At 32.2% G+C, this 27158-nt stretch overlaps 1 protein-coding gene across 5 annotated transcripts in view; it reads left to right on the plus strand.

Moving 5' to 3' along the window:
- The first annotated feature begins 665 nt into the window (after positions 1-665).
- The window catches only part of LOC143233803 (protein pangolin, isoforms A/H/I/S-like), a 144200-nt gene continuing 117707 nt past the window's right edge, over positions 666-27158 (plus strand). Inside the window, exons 1-3 of one of the 5 annotated variants that reach the window (XM_076470488.1) lie at positions 666-989; positions 1162-1261; positions 9211-9305. In XM_076470488.1, the coding sequence (XP_076326603.1) occupies positions 849-989; positions 1162-1261; positions 9211-9305 (336 nt within the window). In that variant the 5' untranslated portion in view covers positions 666-848. Of the gene's footprint in view, positions 990-1135; positions 1262-9210; positions 9306-27158 lie in introns of all 5 variants that reach the window. The other 4 variants (XM_076470492.1, XM_076470489.1, XM_076470490.1 and 1 more) reach the window with 4 other exon arrangements.

The following is a 27158-nucleotide window of genomic DNA, read 5'->3' on the forward strand; positions in this document are numbered from 1 at the left end:
TCTAAATTTCACTCCGAAAATCTTACTTACTAATTTTTTTTTTTTTTTGTAATTTTGTGTAAATATATCTGCAGGCAAGTGAAATAATACAAGTCAAACCTGAACTACAATTCAAGAGAAAAAACATTACATAATATAAGAAAATAAGTACAGATTTTACACATATACATTAATAAGAAACTTTAGGCGTAACTGACTGAAAACACCCTAATTCAAGTGTATTATTGTCAATAGTCGATTTATGCAGATAAATATAAAAGAGAACGCTATAGTTTGTTTTGATACAAAATTAATTATAACCAAATTACTGTTTGTTTCTGCTTGGAAATTTTCTCTTGAATCTGTAAGAGCAGAACAGGTACGTTATCGTGGTTAAAGGGTTTGAAATTAAACAGAGAAAATTTGATTGCTGATTTACGAAAGTTTTACTTGGACACGCGTTAGAGATTCGAAACTATAATATCGATAGGCTCACCCTTTCGCAAAAGGCGCAATTATTCAAGTAAGGTGGCGGAACTTTTTGCCGTAAGGTATTTTGACACCCAGCGACAAAACCTGTAAGTACTAGTGGCGAAAGCAAAAGTTTTCGCGCAGTTACGCAGGGAGAACGCCTCACTCGGTATTTCCGCCATGGCACAGTAACTCAACTGAGAATGGTGTGTTTTCTGATTGGCTGATAACCGAAGTCTTTTATTCCACCGAGCAAGCTGATTTGCCTGAAAGTTAAGCGCTTCAGTGGGATAGGGTCCGCTCGTGTCGGCGAGGTTCTAGTCAAAGCAAGCGGTGAGATTGCTTGGTTCGCTTAGGAATTTACAACACTGTACTATCGTCTATTGAGACTTTGAAGGATGCCGCATGTTGGTGGCGGCTGTGACGATTTAGCTTCTTTTGATGAAATAAAAGTGTTTAAAGATGAGGGAGAGGAAGAAAACCACTCCTCAGAAAATTTGACTGATTTAAAGTCGAGTTTAGTCACCGAGGGGGAAGAGGTAGGCCTTACGTATCCTATAACGTGCTGACGCTCAGTAGTACTAAGAGCCGAAGTTCATAAGTTCATTAGGTTACATTAATGTTGTAGCTTGTTTCGTAATGTGTGAGTGTGTGTGGCCTTGATGGCGATTTCTGTTTCATATAGGATATGGTGTTCCCCTTCTTCTACAGGAAAAAAATGGCCAACTACTGGCGTCTCATAATTTCCCAAGCCCCAAAATCGGTCACTCATCCCGTCTTCAGGAATCTCTCGACCCTGCAGCGATTCCTGGTAAGTGTACACATCCATTCTTTCGCTTATTCTTTTCAAGAAATTTCATTACGGCTCCTTCATTGAAAGTCTATAAACTCACTGCAATTCCAACTACAATACATGAAAATATGCTGTGATATGCGTAAAAATATAAACATTAATTTTATTTTTAATTAAAATATCATTGTCAAAACAGCTACAAATACTAGCTTTTTATTTTTCGTTTTGCTTTGTTTTGTACCAGTAATTTTATTGTAAGCAGTTGGAAACTAGTGAATGTCGAAAAATGTAATTAGATAGAACACTCTCAGATTTAATATCTGTAGATTGTAATAATATTTGTTTTTGGCCATGCTTTAAAGAAGAGTGGCCTAGAAAGCTGAATAGACACAAACGGGGAATATATATGATATTATTAACATTAGCGGAAGTATTCAGCAGAAACTAATGAAAAACATGGTTTACAACGTTTTAATGTTGTCTCGTTGAACGGTATTTCGTCAATCCTCCGTACAAAATCCTTATCAGAAGTTTAGAGAAACACGGAACTGTCCTCGTCTCTCTCTGAGCGTTGTTTTTCGAAGACAATTTGTACTGTTATATTTGTACAGAGATTTGAAGTTACATTTTACTGGACGTTTTATATTCTACTCTGATGATCAACTTCTAATATATATATATATGTGAGTGTGTGTATATTATAATCATTGTAGATTTTTAGATTTTCATTATCCCACAAATAGAGGTATCTGTTTATATGTTCGTTTGTCATCGACCTTAACGATGAAGCACTACACACTCAACAAGTACTCGGAGATGTCAGACGCCACTGAGTATATCTCTGTTATACAGGTTTCATGATGATTTGTTTTTTTGAAGCCAGATAGATTAAGGATTATTATAAGCATAGTATAACAATCATATAACCTCATTCTTAGCTTTGGAAGCTTTCAAATTTTAGGGAGCAGTTCATGGATATTCTTATTTTGTGAGTAGAAGAAGTTATTGTATTTTGTAATTAATATCTATCGCCTCATCCTCAGTAACATGTAATTTATACAGTTTATCTATTCCCTTTGTCTTACTTCACTCTTCAGAGTTCAGCTTCAGTCGTCATTCCCAACATTTCATAATTTTAATCCGAGTGTCAGGACGTAGGTCTTTGTCAAAATAGGCTTGAATTACCTTTAGGCCTAAACCGGTAACACTGCGGATTTGTTGCTTGGCTTGATATATCTCAGCAGGCGAACTCTGTTGACAACAGATAGACCACATGTGGCCCCATAGACACAACTCGACCTTGGAAGGGGGCCATGATCCCCTAACGGTGTATCGTGGTGTGTTACAGTATGTGTGTACAACCTCCTGAGTAGAAGAAAACTAAGAAACTTGTGATGATGAGAAACTGACTTAAAGTAAAAATGTATCTCAAGATGGCTTGTATGGGTATTAAAACGTTTATTAAGATAAAGTAGAGAACAACGTTTCGACCTTCTTATGTCATCTTTAGGTTAACAGAGGTTAACAAAACTAGCAAATGTTCAGAATGCTCTTCTTACTACCACTAAAGTCCAAAGTGACTGGTCACGTTCATGTCTTGTGCATGTAAATTTAGTATGTTATTGTATACGCAGTCAAAATTAAGTGAACGAATTTCATATAACATCACTGTTAACAAAAATTGGTGGCTGAACAATTTTTAAGTGTGGTTTGAAAATATAAAGTTTCTTACACCCTACAACGCTTTCTTTTGTCTACAAATTGAATATTTTACTAGACAAAACACTTGCATCCTGAGTATTATGGTACATTAAAATTAACCATCGTGTTTTTAAAAATACTGCAACTGCGGTCTAGCTCTAATAATAGAACGTTTTGTAGTTAAAATTTAGAACATAACTATATATATTTAAGAAATATGTGATAATTTATTAGTATTCAAACAAGTTAATCGTTGAAAAACTTTATTCTGATCTCTTTATTACATGCAAGTTTATTAAGAGTGTAACATTTACAGCTACATAATATTTTCAAACAAGTCAAGGACCACAGAGACTTATGTTTTTCCAAAACAAATGGTTCTGTGTTCCTATTTTAAATTTCAACTACAAAAAGTTGTAATATTAGAGCTGAGCTGTAGGTGCAGTTTTGTTAAGAATGCAGTTGTTCATGTTAATATTACAATATGAATTCAGTCTGTATGTAGTTTACCATTCTTGACGAACACTGTTCAATTTAACTTTATTCAGGAAGTACAGTGTTCATTAAACACAATGCAGATTAACACAGGTGAGAAAATAAATAAAACTCACTGTTAATGAGTGATTTTTAAAATCTGAAATCTGAAGTCAAGCTTTATTCTTTTTTGTAGATATATTTTTACAAAGGTTATTTCCTTTCAGTGTTGACGCTGATTGAGTAGCTCAGAGTAAGCTGCCACAATGGTGTGGTCTTTTTAGAGCGACTTTCTGCCTGTAAAGTTCGGCGATAAATAGCACTTTAACAACGTTGCTTAAGTTGGGAACTAGGCAGGACTGTCAGAACGACCCTGCATGGAAAAACAAAAGTTGTTCGGTATTAAAATTTAATGAAGAGATGAAAACTATTCAACTCTAACAAAAATTACTCTCACCAACAAAATTCGATTATTATTGATGAATTCTTCTCCACATTAAAATTCACTATGAAAAATTATCTAAAATTTATTTTTCTAGAAGTCAGGGCTGGCTGCACAAATGAAACTCAAGGATAGTTTTTATTATTGACAGGTGAAGGTCACTATATATTATCAAACTGGGCTTTGAATACCATTAGAAAGACCTCTGATTATCTTCAAAAGTTCCATGTACACTAAATGGTAGAAATTAAATGCTCTTCTTTAAAATACAAGAGATAATAGTAAACGTTTTATAGGCGTAGTCAAAATGAGGCACTGACAAGGTGCCCTTTTTATCCTGTGATATTAAATCTACAGATGAACCCCTTTATAGGAAATGGATAAGAAGAATCCCTAATAACAAATTGACATGTATGTCCCTTAGCAGTAAATCGACAAGAGAGGTCTCACCTTGTGCCCTCCGCTAGTAGAGAGGTATGTCTCCGGATTTACAACGCAAAAATAACGTGTTCGATTCTCCTCGGTAAGCTCAACAGATAGCCCTATATGGCTTTGCTATAAGAAAACATACACACAGCCATATAGTAAAGCAGTAATATTAGTAAGTCAGCACGAGGGTACCTTGATATTATTGATATTATGTTTACAAACTTGTTTAATTTTATTACTTTGGAGCGACATTTATTTAACATTAGTTAATTTCTTTTCAGTTATAATATCAGGAAATAGATTTTATATTTAATTGTTTTGTTCCTGAATGGAGTTCCCAAACTATATTACATCATGTAATCCGATTTCATTTAGCACCATTTTCGTCTTATATTTTGTTACCTTTCTTATTTATATTGAAATGTGGTCACAGAATTAGAATAAATAATGCTCCTTCCTTTTGAAAAAGCCCATTCTCATTCCAGAATCCTTCTTACGGACTAACTATATCTTGCCCTTCAATTGTAGCAAGATAATACAGTCATGTGCACTTTTAGATATCCATGTATATGGTCTGTATCAAATGGGCTCACTTCAATTTGGACAAGAATTTACAGCGACGTTACGTTATGATGTTTATGAAGCAGAATATATTTCTGAAAATTCCATACGGTGAAATAATACGCTGTAATTATTCTTTTTTATAGTTAAGGAATACATTTTTTTACCTATATTATTCGTATTGTGTATACTATAGCTGTAAATGTGTGTATGGGTGTTCGTATTACGGTAATATATTCAGAAAGTCGTATAAAAGCAGTAAATGAAAATCTGTGTTTTTGAGATGTCGCGATATTGTGTGAGAAAAAAAAGTTATTAAAAACTGTTAAAAGCTGATACTTAATCTTTCTACTTATCCTACCTACATTAAGAATGTTCGAAATATTTAAATACTTTGTAGTCAACGATGAAACCTTTTTATAAATGTATAAAATTTTTATTTTGTACAGATCTGTTCAATGCTTTTTGAATATATAGTGTAATAACAACCACGCGTTGAAGTTGATGGTTCTATGATGTATGTGTAATTTCGTTTACGGATGCTAACGCAAATCTAGAATATACCGAAACCAATCTACTAGGTACTGTGAAGCTTAGATCTGTTTATATTTTTCATCCGGTTGTATCATGACAATGTAATGTTTCAACGTTAACAAGAGCATTGGTTGTTAAATCTAGTTACGTAAATATTAAGTATATGTTAACACATTTCTTGTTGACATGAGCTACAAGTAAATATAAGCTCATAGGTAATCTTATGTATTTATTTTCACAGATAGTTTTATTATGTATTCATTCCTACAGGTAATTTTTATTATGTAGATTTTTTTCACAGATGATTGTATTATTTACTTCTTCTTATATATAAATTTATTATTTAATAATTTCTTTCATCACTTATTGCTAGAAAAATCATACTTGGTTCCATGCTTCGTTATTAATGTTTTGTTAGACTGGTTATATCACCATACAAATATATTAGACTAACGTTCAATATAGTTGTTTTAGTGAAAGATCTCACTTATAAAGCATACGCTGACTGAAAGTTCACAAAAGTTACAGGAATCGCCATAACAGTGAGCAAGTTCACAAAGTTTTGCTAAAGATGTCAAACACTTTGCTTCGTAAATTTTCCAGGATGCAATTCGTATGATCTATCAGCAGGTGTCTTTAGACAGTAAGCATCTTTAATATTTTAAAATAAACAGTAGTACTAGCTGTGAAACAGTATACACCAGATCAGCTAACCCTCTTTTTCTGTCAGAAGTATTTCTTCTAGCCATGTGCGTTTATTAATAGCCACGATAAAATGGATTTGAAACCAGTATTATGACAGACCATAGTGTAACATCATTCCCACATTTTAAAAGTACATTATATAAGTTTATTTTTCAAATTAATTTTCTTACACTATTATCTGTATATGATTATCTCTATCAGTGTAATATTTTGAGTATTTGTGTTTTTCTTAGCTAATTAAAATGATTAATTTACTTTCATCCAGTTGTTCAGTATTATATAAATCTTCTTAATTATGTTTTAATACGTTTACTGAACGTTTTGTGTCCAACGTGCTATATACGTATGTATCAGTTATCTTAAATTTTCCACTTTATTGTGTTTTATTACTTCATAGTGAAACGATAGTAAGTCGGACATATGGATATTTCTGAAGTAAAGAGAACAATAGTAAACAGGATAAACGTAGACGGGTGATTTTGATATTAAAAAAACACAAAAACAATAATAGGCCGAGAAAACATTTGATTTTATTATAATTTGATAGAGATAATTTCAATGTGCAAATACTTGACTCTTGGAAGCACAGATACTTGAATACTAACATTTTATATATTTTTAATGTCACAATTTAATTAATGTCAAGTGAAAGTTCTTATTTATATGTATTATTTTATATGAGCTTTGTTAGTTTGTGACCTTTATAGACAGTGATGAGCCAGTTTATTAAAGGTATTTGTAGATTTTGTATAAGGACGTTTTGATTCTTGTGTTGTTTAATAACTGTACAAGTTTAATCTGCATAAATTAAAATATTTAACAATTGTTGTCTCTTAAAAAGAGATACTTTAAAATTCATCGGTGATAAAGTGATGCTCCATTAATCGCATAACGATTAAAATTTAAAGGTGTGTTTTCTTCCCTTTTAAATAAATAGAAAAGCTTACTTTCATCATTTAAAGTGATTTTATTTATATCAAATATCTCAAGTACAGATTATTATAGCACCCGTCTGAACGAGCATACTTCACGAGAGCATCTTTCAGGTTCCGAGAAGCGAAATGATGCTGTCAAGATAGTCATCTTACTTTTCCGGTTTGAACTGTCTTTTGACCTTTGATCATTGGCGGGAATAAGTCACTAAAAAAGTCAATGTACTTTGGCTGAAAGCTATGTGTTGTTGAACAGAAATCTAGTGTACTGACTTTAGTTATTTTGTATGTAACAGATATTCCAGTGTGTACTTATATGCTTGAAGATAGCAAACACTGAAGTATGTCACGTACACATAAATATTAACAGAAGTGCTTACAGAGCTAGTGAATATAATTAGTTTGGAAGCACGAGGTGACATGTATATGGTGGCAATGGAGACTATATATAACTTAAAAAATATACTGTTTTCAGTGTAATGAACCTATTTCTACTATCGCTAAGAATTTTGTTTGTTGCTCTTAACACTTTAAATATTTTTAAAAAATTAATACCAAAAAATTTTACTACCACAAGTCATTTGATTGTCGTTAATAATGTCTTGACAGATATCATTAAATTTTGTGGCAGTTTTGTAAATTCTCACAATATGACTTTTTACAGTCCCACTAATTTCAACTTAGATGAACACTGTTCTTTTCTCAAGCAATAAAATATTAATTTACAAAAGAAACAATATGAAAAGATGATGCACAGTTCACTGTATAATACAAAAAATATTAACACCCCTTCATATCTTAGATCATTTACCTCCATTATTTGGTTTTTATACGAATAATGTGTTACATCGTGCCATAGTTGAAAAACATCTCTCAAACCCTTTTTGACATATGCGCGTGCCAGCAGAGATCTGACCAACAATGACTGTCTTCCCATATTTCTGAGTACAGCATACACAAACTTCTTATTACAATTGTTTGCTTTTTATGATGAAAATAGTAATAAAAATGAAAAATTAGAGTATGTAGTTAAGATACTTCAAAACATTGAGACAAACAGAACTCAGAAATGTCACATGAAAACTTCAAGAATTGGTATTAACTGTTAGTTCTCTTAATGTAGCACTAATAAATTCTTAAAGAAATTATTACATGGGTCACCCAAATCACATTACATACTTTCCCAAGTCATTATTATCAGCGGAATTTAAGTTTTGTGGTCCCAGGAGCTAATAATTTGTGTGGGCTCTACATCCCATGCAATTTTACATAGAATAAAGTTATCATTGGGCTCCCATTAAGAACATGGGCCCTGAGGCTAAGCTCTCTCTAGCCCTTACATAAATACATCAGTGGTCATTATATAAACTTTAAGAATATTATTTTTATACCAGACTTAAATTTAATATTTTAGAATCTGAACTGAAACATGTTGATTTCAATACATAGGTAACTATGAAGATTAAATGTTATTTTTTTCTTAGAGAAAAATTAGTAAATGAAGCCAATAAAGAATAGCGCAATTAGAATTATAATCAGTGTTGTTTTGATGTGGTATCACACTTACGGACGAAAGTCATTGGATATATCAGATATAATGTGATTGACAACTATAAAATATTGTCCTTTGCTTTGACTCATGAGTTCTTAAAATCTCTGAAAAAAACAAAGTAAAGAGAACAAACAGTCGGAAGTCTGATATCATACTTCTGAGAGTATGTTCCGTTTACTGTTTGTTTTTCACTAATTACCATAAACGATATTGTGTTTTTTTATTATTCTTAAAAACTGACTTCAGCAATCGTTATTCATGTAACAATTTATGGTATATGCATGTATATAGTGCGTAAAGGCTTACACTAGCATGTCTGTCGTATCTTCCTTTTCTTTCAGTCATGGGCCCCTAAAATTATTGTCTATTAAAATATTATAAGATATTCGTAGGCTTTAGATTAAAAAAACCTTATGTATATTTGTTACTTAACTTTTTAATTAAACGTAACATGTAATATAACATTTTTAAACTGTTTGTTGAATTTATAGAGGTGTGAGCTATTTCTGCTTTTCTTATCACATATTTCCTTATTAATTATTGTAGTGATACACACTTTAGTAGCTACTTTCTACTGATTGCTTTAGTTTCACATTTAGTTTTATCAGTAAACCTGTGTACGTATTTCCTTGTGTAGGGAAAGGCTGTGAACCGTTTTCTCACTCCACGCCTATTGGCTATGTCGTCTCTCCTTACCCACACCCTAATGATACCTTCGGGCCAGCGTCAATGGTATGTGATTATTCCTTGTTATTGTCTTGTATTTCATATAGATACAAACAGTACGTAATTCAAGGCTCAAAATAGTTGAAGCTGACTTCACCCCAAACCAGGGGTGGGCAACTTATTTTTCACAGTGGCCACAACTGTGGCTAATGAAAACAACGTTGGCCACACTATTTATAAAAAAAAGAGAAAGATTTTAGTTTAATCAAAATAATTTCATTTCAACTAACCTTCAATGTGAAAATTGATGGGGATTTTCATCAACAAGTCTCGTGAAATTTAGCTTAATATCTATGTTCAGTGAACATCTTGCTCAGCCTCCAAATTTATATCAGTAAGCTAAGATCTGTATTTAGACTTTAGAAAATTTAGCGCAAAAATGTTGACTCGCACACCCATGTGGATCCAAACATGGAATATAATTTTGAAATTGCTATCTTTAAATTTGGAAGACTCATTTATCAGAAGAGTGAACCACATCTCTCTGATAGAACATTTTTGTTTACCTTTTATGTGTTCTACACTTTGCAGGGTAAGCATCTCGTCTTTAAAGACAAGAAAGATGTAATTTCCTTACTAAAATTTCCATAGTCAAATTAAAATGGATCATGCAAAACATTCAAATACCAATTTCAATTTTTTTAATTCGGAGAAACGTGATTGAAATTTTTGATCCAGTTTACATCAGAGAAATCATAGTCCTTATTATTTTGTAGAAAACAATTCAGTTTTGCAAAATGTGTCAAATAATTCTTTTGTAATTGTTCCGCAAGGAGGTTTAGCTTTAATTGAAATTTATGAATAGACTGTGATTGCTCGCTTATTATTTTACCTCTTCCCTGAAGTTTCGTATTCAGATTATTCAAGTGAGCCATCATGTCGCACAGAAAGTACAAATCACACTGCCATGACAAAGTTTTAATATCAGGGAAATTTTAATCTTACATTTTTCAACAAGATACTCTTTTATTTGAGGAAATAAGGAAGTAAATCATTTCACGACTTTTCTTCTATTTAACCATCTTACATTTGCAAGATCAGTAAGATTAATAGTCACTGCTTTTTTTTCAAAAACTCAACAAACTGTCGATGGATGAGCTTCCACTTCTAACATAATTCACAATTTTTACAACAATGTCCATCAAATTTTTCAATTCACTACTTTTAGACATCTGAACACATGCAAATTGCAGTGGAAAAATGGTATAGTGGACTTTACATTATTTTCAATTAAATTCTGCTTCAAAAGAGAAACAAATCCTAATTTCGTTCCAGTCATGGCTGGAGCACCGTCTGTTGTGACAGAAATCAGTTTTTATAAAATCCAGATTGAATTTTTTTTTGACATTTCAAGAAATTTTTCAAAGATGTTTTTTTCCACATGTTCGATCTCATAATCCACAAAGGCCAAACATTTCTTTCCTCACTTGGAGACCTGAAGTTACATATTGAACCCAAAATATCAACTGTGCAGTGTCACTAACATCTGTTGACTCATCTAGTGCTAAAGAATAATACAAACAGTCTTTTAGTTGTTCAAGCAACTGATTTTCTATGTCTTTCGCTAACTTTAGCATTCTGCGGACAATTGTTCTTCGACTTAATTGCAAATTATTTACCTTTTAAAGAATACCTTTTATTTTTGAATCATAATTCTCCAATAAAGTTTCAATCACCACAATCAATATTTCTTTTACCAGTTCAGCATCAGAAAATATATTTTTTTAGCCAGAATCCAAGCTACTTTATAGCTAGCTAATGTAACTAGTTCTATTGATGATAAAAATACTTTTAGGCCTCCCTTTTGTTCATGAAGTTTTGCTTTCAAACGGCTAACTTCACTTGTACGATTTTTGCTATCAACTGGAAACTTTACGTCAAATTCGTTGTGAAAATTGTTAAAGTGTTGCTTAAGGTTGTATACTTTATTGTTCATAAAAACTTTGTTACACAAAAGACACACTGGTTTATTATTTGCTTCAATCACTGCAAATTTCAATTCCCAACTTTCATTATATTCTCGTTTCACGTTTTTCCAGTCACGCGCCATTCTCTTTTTGGCAGTAATACCAGAATCAATTAAATTGTCTTTATTTTGTGAGTGTTCACCGTCATCTGAATTCTTTCGTTTTCGAATTATCCACGTCTCCATATTATTGGATTAAAAACAAAATATATTTAAGCATTAGAAAGTAGCGCAATAAAAATATGTTTGCAAGTGCATGCAAAACAACGCACACTCAGTAACAAACATCTAAACCAGACTGACGTTACAAAATGGGCGGAGTCTGTAGCAGTGATAAAGCGCGCGGTTATAGCAATGACGTGAGGCAGTGCAGTTGCTGATTACCAAATTTTCAATAATAAATAAATGATGAAAAAAGTTGATTCCTAAACTCGAGCCGGCCACAATTGCCCATCCATGGTCTAAACCATTCGACTTTTAGTATGAGTTAGCTATTTCTAACGGCATGTATCGTAAATTAGAAAACATATTGAACGATTCGTTCATTTTATATTCACAGATTTACATATTTAAAATTGATTATGCTTTTATGAGAAATTTACTACAATTGGATTGAATCTAAAGGCCCATTACAAATAAATATATATATATTTAGAGCTTCATCTATAAGATATGGAAGCCAGAGCAGGGCTGCTTCGAAAGTAAATTGTTGTGTTGATTTTCACAAAAAAATATTTTTAAACAGATGATTGTTAAAATATGTTTTAAGTGAATATTATTTATATTAATTTATTCTAAAAATAAATGTATAATTTTTTGTCAGAAAATTTTTTACCCTTTTTCTTGAACTCCATATTTTTATAAGTAACTATGTCATTTTTTTTCATTTGATGAAAGCCATTTATATGTAACTGTGTGTTTGAGTTGTAATTATTGTGGACTGTTGATTTTTAATCACTTCTTTCCTACTTATAATGTGGGTTTAGCACTGATTATTAGAGTGTGTCCTAACTACAGGATATAAAATATTTGATACATATATTTGTTTGTTTTGTTGTTAAGCGCAAAGCTCTAGGATACCAGGGCTATCTGTGCTCTGCTAATTGTGAGTATCTATTAAAAAATATTTAATGTTTCGAGGCCTCAGACTTATCTCTTAGCCATCGGGATGGGAAACGTGGAGCGAGATTGTAAATTATATTGTTTTGAACGCAAAGCTCCATAATGGGCTATCTGTGCTCTGTCCATCGTGAGGGTAAAATACAATACAAATCGTGGCAGGTATTCCTATTCAACACTTAGGATCTCAAGAAGAGCTGCAAGGCAATCGAGGACAATCACAGGAGTCCTTCTCTTCGCCCTATTCGCGAAGTTAAATTTAACTGGGCTAATGATTAATGGCTAAACCGACAAAATTTAAAGTTAACGATATTATGCTGCAATCTGGTGGCAAAGGTCCGTTGGTGGTCCGTTAGAGGTTAAATATTGACCCTTAAAATAAAAAAACACACACAAGAGGATAGGGATCTGTAGATCCAAAAACCTCAGAATTTGTTGTGGGGAGAAACGAGAGTACCCCGAGAAAACCCACTTTCACGATCAGGGCGCCGAATAAATCGAACCTTGTATACATATATAGGTCAGTGCCCACTTATTAACCATTTGGACAGAATAAACCATATTTATGTCCAATATTAAAGTACTTGCAGGTTTCTTATACGATGTTAGAAAGTACGGAATATTTTTAAGAATGTTGTTTCTTGACACAAAGTTTTTTTCAAGCGTGTGTTAAAATATCAACTGCTCTGTTATTATAATCTACAAGTACGTCATATTTTAGGGTCATTCTTTTTACTAGAATTTCAGTATGACAATACTCATGACGAACACTTTCATAAGTTCTTACAGGTAATTATTTTAGCGCAAAGTCTACAGTATCTTCCACTATTCATCACAGTTTGATTTGCATCAGGTTTTCTACCCTTGAAGACAACCTTTGCTTTTTCTTGGTTGTTATATTTGTACGAATATTGGATATTTTACAAATTTTAGACGCTTAATAAAACAAAATGTTTATGTTTTTCACGTTCTTTTCTTTATTAACAAAATATGTACAATAAGTGCATGTACGTATAGATTATGAGACGATGAAGTCGTTTTTCATGCAGATTTCAACGTATGACTATTTTATTGGTATATCAGAAGCTTTATAGTTTACTGCTAGAGGATTATATATAAAAGGCTTAAGGTTTTCCATTTCGTACATTACATGTGGCGATACTACTAAAATTAAGTTTAATAATATCCCTCTATTATTGAGAAGTAAATCTTATTTTGTAAAGGCACATAACCAACAAACTAACACTGATCGTGTTGAGAATATAATGTAAATCAACATGTGTTAAGGACGAGTTGCTCAGTTATAAGAAGATTAAATGTGACTGAGATGTAGATGAAGCATAATATTATTACTTATCTCAACGCGCGCACGTATTATCGGGAACACATCTGATTCAGAAACACTTTTTTATGTTATATAAGTGGCCTGTCATAAATATTGTACAGGATGTTTCTTTTTTTACGAGTATTAGATAAGTTTACGTTATTTACCTGCAGTGGGAGTTAAAGCTGATTCGGTTTCAAGACTCAGTAAAAATAAACAATTTTCAAGCATTTAGTTGGTTCTGAAAAAAATGTATTGGAAGCACTCTTAATCTTTAGAATAAATACTTAAAAATGTATAGGAAGCACTCTTAATCTTTAGAATAAATACTTAAAAATGTATAGGAAGCACTCTTAATCTTTAGAATAAATACTTAAAAATGTATAGGAAGTACTCTTAATCTTTAGAATAAATACTTAAAAATGTATAGGAAGCACTCTTAATCTTTAGAATAAATACTTAAAAATGTATAGGAAGCACTCTTAATCTTTAGAATAAATACTTAAAAATGTATAGGAAGTACTCTTAATCTTTAGAATAAATACTTAAAAATGTATAGGAAGCACTCTTAATCTTTAAAATAAATACTTAAAAATGTATAGGAAGCACTCTTAATCTTTAGAATAAATACTTAAAAAATGTATAGGAAGCAATCTTAATCTTTACAATAAATACTTAAAAAATGTATAGGAAGCACTCTTAATCTTTAGAATAAATACTTAAAACATTAATCCCAAATTTTGTAAATTCTAAAATTTAGCATCTTACCCTTCAAAACAATTCTCATAATGATTTGGAGAAATGAAATAGACGCAGATAGATCTATTTGGTATAGTTTGTATTTTTGTATATGTTGTTAAGCACAGAGTTAAACAATGGACTATCTGTTTTCTGCCATCAGTGAATATCTAAACTAAAATTACGGCGTTATAAGCCTTCAGATTCACCCGCAGCACTACCGAGGAGAGAGAGTAGCTTGTGTTATCATAAGTTTCCGTGAATGTTCTGTTATCGATAAATAATCTTACATAGTAAGTTACAGCTATGGAAATGAAATTAACAATTTTTAATACAAGTGCAAATGCTGATATTTTTAATAAAATATTATCTTAGCAAGTTACAATATTTGTAAAATAACAGATCACGTATGAGTAATATTGGTAATAATAAAGAAAGTTGAATACATTATTTAAAACTAATTTGTAGCCCTTACAACGTCCATGTCATTACATTCGGTTGTGATCTGTCTCACAATTATGTATGTTGACAAATATCTCTGCAGCATATTTTCATTGAAAAAGACTGTCGTAAGATGGTCATGTACAAATCACGCCACGTTTCCCTGTGGGTAGTTTCCATAATTCATCTAAGAACAAGGGCAACAATTTTCCAGCACACGTTTCAACAGTTCGCTGGAACAGAAATACTTAGGCTGGTGACTTGTACGAATTCTCTTCGTATGAAATGACATGAATATCCGTTCTATTCTCTATCATCATGATTGAAATGGTATGTTGTGGAAATATATTGTGTATACATGATTTGTTTTGCTCTCCTAATGGAGATCCTTCTTGATTGTGTTGTGTATTTCTGTCTGGGATATGAGTACTATTACTGCCATTGATCTTGTAGACGGGATTCTCACCTGCTACAAGCACCGCACTTTTTATCAAGCTGGGGAATGACTGGCAGTTCTCTTTCAGGATGTTACTGGTGCCCCATCTTGATTCATCTGTCTTTCTTTGGTTTTCTTTACTGTACCTTAAGTACAAGCGTATTCGGATTATCTATTGTGCCCGGGAACCCATGTCTTAAAGAAGTCCAGAAAATAAACTGTTGTTTTGTCAGATTATATGGATGTCTTTATTATATGCCTTCAACAACAACAACAAAAAATTGTTTTGGATGAAGTTTCATATTTTAAGGAAATTTGACAAAAACCGCACTTTAGAAATTAAAACAAATAATAATCATCATAATTTTGTACTTGGTATATTGTGATAAAGTTCTATTGTTTCGATTTACCTTAAATTGTGTGGTTATCCTTTTTTGGTGAAAAGCTAAGTTATGTATCCTATTCCAAGATGTAGTGTTTTAGTGTAATGTGTTATTGTTTAGGATGTGTGGCTGCTTAATATGTGTTTGTGTCGGTTTCAACATATAGATTTTCGCATATGTGAATTTTATCGTTGATATAATAAACATTATAATATAAAACGTATATTACGGAGTTGCAGACCAACGATTGGTCAATCCGATACTGAGCATAAGGGATATTCCCCTTTTGGAAATTATAAATTCAAAAATTGAACAAATATTTATGATGTGAGTGTACGAATATTTTCGTTAGAAAGAACTTACACCTACCTTCTCGAAAAGCGACATATTTTATGCGGCATCGCGACGTAACGTTAAGCAATATTAAAATGTACATTTGATACATGCCATAATACCACGACTTTAGATTGGCTGTGGCTGCCACATGACTTGCTGGTTGGCATATTTATAATTGTTTTAATATAATATATTCAACCTCTGTCCTGGTTGTATAAAGTTTGTTCTGAATTTCGCGCAAAGCAACACGAGGACTTTCTGCACTAGCCGTCCTTAATTTAACAGTATAAAACTAGAGGGAAGATAACTAGTCGTCACCATCCACTGCCAACTCTTGGCCTACTCTTTTACCAACGAACTGTGGGATCGACCGTAACATAATAGCGCCTCCGCGACTGAAAGGGCGAGCATGTTTGGTGTGACAGAGATTCGAACCCAGACACCTGGCCAATGCTGAGCTTTGGTTGAATAAAGAAAGAAAGAACGGTTTTTGCTGTGTATTATATAAAATCGCTAGAAAAAGTCCTGTCATTTGCCATATGCTTTCAGGCCATATAAGATACAAATAGATTCTTACTTATCACCAGAAGACATTTTGTAAGGTTTCTATTGCTCTATTTTTATGATGATTATTGTACAGAAGTTGGTGCACAATGTGAGCTAAATGCTTTCTTTTTGCAACATGATCATTTAGAGACCATAATAATTTTAAAATCAAGTGTGGTGTTTTGATATATGTACATGAACGTAGAAACTACTTTATATTACGATTATTGTCAACACAATGGTTAATTTGATAGATTAATATCAAATCTGGAATTTCATGTTTTCAATGGTTAAGAGAATGAAACTTAAGAAAATGTTTATTGTCTCAATAACTGTAAGAAGAGAGGACAGACATTAGAAACTTTAATGTATCTTTTTCCGAGCAGTGTGTTCTTAGAGCAAATTCTTTCAAACTCTCTTTACATCTTACTTTCTTACTCATTCACTGTCGTTTTCTAGATAAATATGTTTTTCTGTATGGCCAGTATTTGTATTATAATAACTTCTGTCATACGTAGAATAATGAAAGTAAAACAACAACAACAAACGGACTTTGGTAAAGTCTAATAAGATAGTTGATAGAGTGAAAAGTTCCACGACAGAAATTTTAACAAGAAATACATTTCTCTTTGCATTTTCCGTGGTATGTATTCTGGTTTAAACTTTTCCGGCCTAAAGGTGTGGAAATAACTAGTCATGATCATCACTTCTCTTCATTCATCTGGCGTTGCTGAAAGAAATGGCAGAATATCAATCTGTTTAGATATAAATAGTGCTCATCAAATAACAGCACTATTTATATAAGCCAAACTCACCTTGAAAGTTCAAGTAACATCAGTAGTTGGTTTACCCCCAAACCAGATAGAACGGGTGCATTGTACAATGTGTTATGATAGCCTTGTTAACAAAAATCATAATATCGAGATTACAGTGTTTATTACTAGTCATTAAGTGAAAAGTGTTAGATAAATTAATCAAGGTCAAATCCTCTCCCATAAAATGTACATGACGTATACGACTAGAAAACATTCACTAATCAGTGATGTTCGCTCTTCTACGTAAAATATTTTCTCAACCCAAACGAGCCGATTTTACATATATAGAAAACATTCACTGTTGGTTACCGTTGGTTGAGTCATGAAATCAATATGTTGTTATGTATTGTACTTTATATTGTCTAAGGATAAGTAATCATAAATATATGTAAGTAATATAGTGCTATAATACGAACATGGAATTCACTGTCTAGCTGTATAAGAATTGTTATAAACAATTTATGAAAGTATTTTGAAATTCCGACACATGAACAAGCGAAACCTTCATTCACAAAAGAAGCAGACGACAGCTAACGATCGGCTTGACACAAAAATATGATACCAGCTCAGAGGCTACATCTGATATTAACAATTATAGCTAAATTCTTTGTTAGTAAACAAGCCGTAACTAGACTACGTGTCAGTAAGCAAGCTTTATAAACAAACTTCATAAGAACAGCCTTATTTTCAAACACCGTGTGAATAACATTTCACTAAAAAACAAGACAAAAACAAATACATTTGTAATGCTTCTAATAACATGTCCAGTTCAATCTATTCATTTTGTAGTTAAATTATTTTGTGCTGCTGTATACAATGAACTCTAATCTTAGCTTACTGGATAACACTTGCTCCACCTATGCCAAGCCTGTTTCTACCATCTACTGAGAAAGAGAGTTACGTTTAACTAATAATGCATGCTCACCGAACTTTAACCTCGCCTAAAATGTACGGAATGTTTGTAAAAGACAAATAGCATTCTGTTAAGTGACTCCAGAATCAGTCTTTCGTTTATGTCAACGTAAAAACTTATGTCAAGTAAAATACTTGATATGTCTTATTAATTGGCATATGAACAGCAAGAAATAACTATTACACGAATATAATAAATAATTTTGCTATTCTGCCGTTTTTAGATAAATATAATTTACAGATTTTGATTTATTTTTGTATTTGTATTTCTCAACATTTATTACTTTTCTGTCATACGTCTTTCCTATTTGTTAACACTAAAGCAGGTAAAGTTCTATTGTTATTTTGTTCAAGTCACTACACGAGATGAAAGGAAAGAAGAGTTAGACCTAAATATAACAAAGAAACAGTTTAACCTGTAATAATAAATGAAAGAGTTACTGTTACGCCTAAAGTGTTGACAGGCGATTTTTATCTACAATTAAAAACACTAGTTACGATGTAAAAATTACAAATAGTGGATAATAGCCCAAACTGATGTTCATCCTTAAACTGAACTAAAGGCGTACGAGCCTCAAACAAGTATTATTTTGTTTGAGTGAGACAGGGGGTGAAAGAATGTAAAAAAATGTATACTGTGTAGACAAAGGATCTTGTTTTATCGATGCAAGGTTGGATGTGAAAAATCTACACTGAACATTACGTTACAAAGAGTTTTGTTTTTATCGTAGAAGGTTGGATGTGAAAGAGTGTGAAAGATCTACACTGAACATTATGCTACAAAGGGGCCTCTCTTGTCTGTACGAGGTAAGATGTGAGAGAGATTGAAAGAATGTGTAAAGTACATATGAAGCGTCATACTACTATGTTTACGATTACATTTTAGTGTTTTCTCTATGGCTATTTATTTAACAAAATGTACAAAACACTGCTCAAAACAGTTATATGATGAACGGAATTTGTAACAGTGTTGTAAGTACAAAGAAAATCGTACTGTTTTGAAATAATATAAAATATCCCTCAGTTAATTTTCATGCAAATCGGGCATCTTTATTTAATAAATTTAAAAGTATAATATTGTTCGGTTGTTTCTGTTTCCTAAAGAAACTGTACAACGTGACACGATGCTTGTGTAACATAATGAATTTTGTTTCAATAAATCTTTTTAAAGAGGCATCAATTACTTCATACACTGTGTGTACGCGCTCAGATAGCTTATACTGTGTGTATGTTTCAGATGACTTATCTAGGAGCAAGTGTATATGTATCAGATGGTTCATATAAGAACATTGTGTATGTGTACTTCAGGACGGCTGGTATGGGTATCAACACTTTTACTAATAAAGCAGAGAATGATGTTTTGACTTTTTTATGTCATAACCTGAAGATGACCTAAGAAGGTCGAAACGTTGTTCTCTGCTTTATTAGAAAAAGTGTTAACACCCATACCAGCCGTCCTGAGACACATTTTTACTTCAAGTGGATTTCTCGTCAACACGAATTGTGTGTGTGTCAGATGGCTCATCCAGAAATACTGTGTACATGTGTCTGATGGTTCATCTAGGAACATTGTTTCAGAGAAAAGCACTATAACACTTAATGCTTCTATACAACATACAAACAGATCTTTATAAATCGTGTAAATATACCAGTGAAGAAGAACTATAGAGGATTTGTTAAGTAATGCATTTGGCGATGATAACATACATTTTAAATAATTTTACGTGATTTAGTAATTAATTTCTGTGTTTCTTTATGGTAAGTAGCATCGCCTGATAACTGAAAAGTAAATTTTTACGAATTTAGCCAACGAATAACACTTAATCCCTTTTTGCTTTCCTGCTAGAGTTTCTTTCAATATCTGTTCAAGCCAAACGTGAATGTTCTAACATACACATACATTTTTAATTTTTGAATACTGAGTGTCTCAACTCACCATTATAACAGTTTATAATCTGTTTATCTAGCCAATAGTCCATGAGAAACTTTCACACACTTGCTGTAAACACGAGTCTTTATAACCAAATAAAAAATTATTGAGATGAGCTTCAATACTTATGTATTCCTAAGCATATGTAACACGTGATTTTGTCAGTAATAATCGACATATACATGTACATTCACTTCTATACGATTGTTTGCACTTTTATCAACAGAAAAGTGAGCTACTCTGATAAACAGGTTAGATTTTGAACTAGATGTGTACCATAAGCAAAATACATAATCACATCAAAGTTTCTGTTCATGTCAAACATCTTGTTGTTAATTTAATGATAGTCATTCACTGGATCAAGAACCTTTTTTACTTTCACTCAGTCTTCCACAGTAATGTATCCTCACACACCAAGTGACGTTTGAATTTGACATTATAATGATTAAAGAGTGAAAGTGAAGAAGAATAAAATATGTCTACCATCTAAATGAACATACGTGTTTAATATGTCTACCATATACATGAATATACGTGTTTAATATGTTTACCATCTACACGAACATACGATTTTAATATGTTTACTAACTATAGGAACTATCGTGTGTAATATGTCTACCAACATAAGGAACATACGTGTTTAATATGTTTACCAACTTAAGGAACATACGTGTTTAATATGTTTACCAACTATAGGAACTAACGTGTGTAATATGTTTACCAACTATAGCAACGTAGTTGTTTAATATGTCTACCAACGTAAGGAACATACGTGTTTAATATGTTTACCAACTTAAGGAACATACGTGTTTAATATGTTTACCAACTATAGCAACGTAGTTGTTTAATATGTCTACCAACTTAAGGAACATACGTGTTTAATATGTTTACCAACTATAGGAACTAACGTGTGTAATATGTTTACCAACTATAGGAACTAACGTGTTTAATATGTTTACGAACTTAAGGAACATACGTGTTTGATATGTCTACCAACTATAGGAACATAAGTGTTTAATACGACTACCAACTATGGGAACATACGTGTTTAATATGTTTGGATACTATAGGTATATACGTGTTTAATATGTATAACAACTATAGGAACATACGTGTTTAATATGTTTACCAACTATAAGGACTAACGTGTGTAATATGTCTACCAACTATAGGAACATAAGTGTTTAATATGTCTACCAACGTAAGGAACATACGTGTTTAATATGTTTACCAACTTAAGGAACATACGTGTTTAATATGTTTACCAACTATAGGAACTAACGTGTGTAATATGTTTACCAACTATAGGAACTAACGTGTTTAATATGTTTACGAACTTAAGAAACATACGTGTTTGATATGTCTACCAACTATAGGAACATAAGTGTTTGATATGTCTACCAACTATAGGAACATAAGTGTTTGATATGTCTACCAACTATAGGAACATAAGTGTTTAATATGTCTACCAACTATAGGAACATAAGTGTTTAATACGACTACCAACTATGGGAACATACGTGTTTAATATGTTTGGATACTATAGGTATATACGTGTTTAATATGTATAACAACTATAGGAACATACGTGTTTAATATGTTTACCAACTATAAGGACTAACGTGTGTAATATGTCTACCAACTATAGGAACATAAGTGTTTAATATGTCTACCAACTATAGGAATATACATGTTTAATATGTTTACCAACTTAAGGAACATACGTGTTTAATATGTTTACCAACTATAGGAACTAACGTGTGTAATATGTTTACCAGCTATAGGAACAAACGAGTTTAATATTTTCACCAACTATCGGAACATACGTATTTGATATATTTACTAACTATAGGAACATACGTTTTTAATATGTCTAGGAACTATTGGAACACACGTTTTTAATATGTTTACCAACTATAGGAACATACGTTTTCTAACATGTCTAGCAACTTTAGGAATATACGTGTTTAATATGTCTACCAACCATATGGACATACGATTTTAATATGTGTACCAACTCTAGGAAAAAAGGTGTTTAATATGTTTACTATGTATAGGAACATACGTGTTTAATATGTTTACTATGTATAGGAACATACGTGTTTAATATGTGTACCAGTTTTAGGAACATACGTGTTTAATATGTTTACTATGTATAGGAACATACGTGTTTAATATGTTTACTATGTATAGTAACATACGTGTTTAATATGTCTACCAATTATAGAGTCTGATATATTAGAGTGTTCTTTCCTTTTAAGTTAGTCAGTATGGATCAGAGTACAAGCGCGTGCCGACAGCTTACTCTTATTCTCTGCCGTCTAATCAGTGAGACATTAACATACGACAGTATATTACTGCTAATAGTAGTGTGGTTTATGTATTCGTGACTCCTGGGACAGACACGTGGCTTGACAGGAACGTAAAGAGATTTTATTAGTAAACTACTCCTTGCAATAGAAATATAATATTTCAGCAGAATCAAAACCATAAAGTGAGAACAAGAAACTTTTCATTATTGTTGGTAACAGAAGCAGTAAATTCATAAAGTTCAAACCCTTACAAAGTAATGCTTAGGACTTCGAGCATGCTCTGTACATGATAAACGGCAATTCAATAGTGGTTTTTCCAATGATGTAGCTTAAGTGCAGATCTAAATTATACCTTCACAATAATAAGACACGCATTAGTCTGGCGTGGCCTAAAATGTCGATATACTACTGTTTAAGAAATATAACCAAATTAAATGGCTGAAATGGACATGAGATTTCCAACATTAGGGTGGGTCAGGCTGGAGGAGGACGCTCTTTATAAATGTTTTCAAATTCAACAACCAACTACAGCTTTTCGATAGAAAATAGCATCATGGTTAAAATACAATATTTACAGTTAAGCACTGTTAGGAGATCAATGAAATAGAAAGCTGAATCTCAGCCAATGGTGTTGGAAATTTTCAAAAAAGTTGATGGCACCTTGACCACTAATAAATACATACAAGCAAATTATTATCCATATGCCATTCTATTAGGAACAAAATATGTTGATCAGGGATAAAATTTCTCACAATTTTGCTCCCTTAAAATTACAACCATTACTTTGTAATACATGAAAGTGTGATACATGTTCAAATCAATCATTAGTAAATAAAGTATTTACACTACTAAACAAGGAGCTCAAAAAACTCCTCCTCCACAACAACCGGCATACAACTTTCTGGATTCTCAGGAACTGAGTGTGGATAATATGATTTTAGTCCTAAATTATTGGACACTCTGCTTCGAATCCGTTTTCAGGAGGCGTGTTGAATGTCGTGTTTTTGCAGTTAGACCACGTTTACATTATTACTAGTTCAGTACTGAGGAAAGACACAGGAGACATCGTTAAGCCAGATATTCAGCAGAATACGGTAGCGCAGGAAGATATATATAGGTTAACAAATTATGAGTGTGAAACTGACTCTCAAGCAACCACAGTTTTTCATTAATGATTCTCCATTCGTAAGGTATGTATATAATTTTAGTAATCATAACAACATAAAGAAACCCTAGGCTTGCACTTCTGTCTGTAGTTCTATCGTGATATTCCTACTCATTGAGTGTTATGAATAGTGTGATTATGATGATATTTTTATTGTTAATGTTTAGTTATTATAAGTTCCCAGGTTTTGTCATAAAATATCCACATGAATGACCGACTGTTCACATATCCTTGCTCTATTTATCTACTGGATAAAGTTATATATAACGTCCATGGTCAATATGACGTCAACTGCTCAGGGTAAGTAACCAGCTCTGAATTGCGTGTACTTTGAATGCCTCTCTGTACTCCATACCTTTAATATTGAAGTTATTTTTCATGAAACACCATTTAGCCACGAGGTAATGTAAAAGTCCTACTAAATAACAATGTCTTTCAAGCAATGTTTATCAGGTATTACGTAGTGGTTTCCATAGTAATTGTAGAAATAATAAGTTATGTTTTCATGACACTAAAGATCACAACGACTATAGTTTTGATATTTAAAAATATTTCACTTACACTTTAAACGCACTCTTTTACATAATTTTAATAATCTAATGTATAATATTTTACAAGTTTGTATTTTATACTATTTAGAATAAGACAATCGTTAACGTGAAGTAAAAACTCAAAAGTGTTTTTATTGCTACTTTTTTCTTTAGAAAAGTGGAAAGTTATAAGTAGTTAGTGAATCACATAGTTTAACAGTGTTAGTTAGAAATGCTAGGATAGTTTTGAGATAAGTAAATAAATGTGTGACAATTTTTGTTTCGAATATTCATGTTCCCCGTTGGTACAGCGATAAGTCAATGTATTTACAACGCTAAAATTAGGGGTTCGATTCCTCTCGGTGGCCTCAGCAGATAGCCTGATATGGTTTTCCTTTAGGAAAAACATTCGGATATCACTTATAACTTGTCCTGATGACAGTGTATACATAAAAAACGGAAGTATCTTTAATAGTTTCATAAAGGACAGTTTATGATCTATAATTAATATTGTTTCATAGGAATAAAATGACAACATATGTGGGCTGAGTCTCCCAGTAAGTATCACTTTGCGTATCGTTATCTCAATTATATACCCGAGTTTGTGCTATTATTACCATGGTCAGCAGCTCGTATATTTTAAGCAGTTTTCTATTACTATACTAATTAATTATAGTATATGTGGAACATCAGTCATGTTCTTTGTCTTTTTTTAATACACTTGCATTATCTATCCTTATTGCTTATGTGATAGTAAAATGTAGCAACGATTGTCACATAAAACTAAAAACAATGAAACAAAAAATGTGACTTGTTTCGGATCTCAAAATTAACAAGCATCAAAAATCCATGTACTAGATAACAGTTTTCATAACGGAAGTAAAATAGTAAGATTTTCTTTTTAAGCTGCTGGGAACTCGTTTCGGTTGCTCCCGTCACCTAACCTGCAGTGTAGGTTTTCAAACTCGCCTTCATTCAGGATTTCAGCAAAATCATTAGTTATTTACTGAATATACCTTACATATAATGAATTATGAATCAGTTATTTAGGATTCGAAGCAATTTAATAATTGTTAATTGAAGTAAAAGTTGTATGAAGTTTTAAAGGCTAAAATCAGCGGTTCACCAGAGGTATATTTCAAAATGTTGTACTCCCATAAGTAATGATCATTTTCTTGAAGTGAAAGTAAGAAGTCTAAGGTGTAAGATAGTATTTGAAAATATGCGTGTCATTTGAAACGCTCACTAATTGTTTTGTATATTTTAATACACTATAAAATGTCTAAAGCAGATTATCCATGAAACTACTTCTGGAAACAGACAACAAAATTAAAATCCTAAGTTCTTAACGTATGTATTTTCGCAGTCTCTAAATGTTCATGTTGTCTCACATTATTTAGGTGGTTTTAAGCATATCTCTGATATCAATATTAAAACCATGAAATAACAAGAGTAACTGTATGGGGATACTAAAACAACACCCTAAAACAACTGTCATTTCGCATGCTAGAGTAACTATTTTTTTCGTATTACAATAACGGTTATTAATCACAATGTACAGTTAGAGGCGTAGCTAGACCTTCATGTCACCAGAGTCATTAAGATACTTCAGGGACGCAGGCTCAGAAACCGTCTAGAGTACATCAGTTTGCACATTATTTTATACTTATAGTTTGGTAGGTAGCTAGCTGTAAGCGAAATCAGTAACCATATAAAGTCATTACAAGGTAAGTAATGAGAAATCATGGATAAATTTGATGCTGTGTATCCGCTTCCAACTAAATGTTATAATTGGGTAAGGGCTGGAAAAGTTATGGATTCCAGTTTGAATATAGACTTAAATATAAAACCATTAGTTGACTGGTGTAAAATACTCGTATTTTTCAGTCTGCCAACCAGAATAGCTTTAACAAATCATTTTTTTTCATCTAAACGTTTTAAGTATGCGCTATACGTATAATATACTAAAAGAAATTACATCACAGTTAACATCTGCCATTTACACCAAGAAAATTAGGTCCATTTTTTTATTTTGATAGGCGTTAATATTTATATTTAGCCTACATTTAGAAACTCGACAAATGCCACGAATAGCCCCCCCCAAAAAAAAAAAACAACAACAACAACAACAAACGATAGCCTCAATCTGCGTTTATGATGAGTGACCCCAATACAACTTCAGGCTATGCTGCTGCTTACAAATCAAAATTAGAAAATGATTCATCGGTATTTATCTCTGTTCTTTCCGTAAAAATTGTAAAATGGTTAGTCTGAAATGCAATCGAAAACTAAGTAAAAAATTCAACAATGCATGTAGCTTTAAATGATGACTGACTTAAAGCAGCAAACGATGGTTATGGTTATAATAACTTTCAGAACATTTCAAGATGAAACCTGTAAACAAATGGAATGGTTATAATAACTTTCAGAACATTTCAAGATGAAACCTGTAAACAAATGGAGCCTATTTACTTATTTTTTAATTGCGACTTTAAAAACCCAACCCGCTCAATCGACCCGGTTTGCTAACGCCGGTGTACGGTACATATTGTTTCTTTTAATGTAAATAGGGTGAATGTTGTTACTCACAATAAATATATATATACAGTAACTATTTCTTTTATTATAGGATTACTGTTGTTTCTTGTAATATTTGCAGGGTAATGTTGTTTCTTGTAGTATGGTAACTGTTGTTCATAGTAGTATGGTAACTGTTGTTCCTAGTTGTATGGTAACTGTTGTTCCTAGTAGTATGGTAACTGTTGTAGACTTAACGGATAGATACTCTTTGTTTATAGAGTGGACTGCTGTTTCGGCATTTATAACACTATGTAACACAAATTTTGTTCCTGGATAGTATATATGTTGTTTCTTAATTGTTTATGTTGTAGAAGTACAGAAAATGG

Source organism: Tachypleus tridentatus, chromosome 12, assembly GCF_004210375.1.
Source record: "Tachypleus tridentatus isolate NWPU-2018 chromosome 12, ASM421037v1, whole genome shotgun sequence".
NCBI lineage: Eukaryota > Metazoa > Arthropoda > Merostomata > Xiphosura > Limulidae > Tachypleus > Tachypleus tridentatus.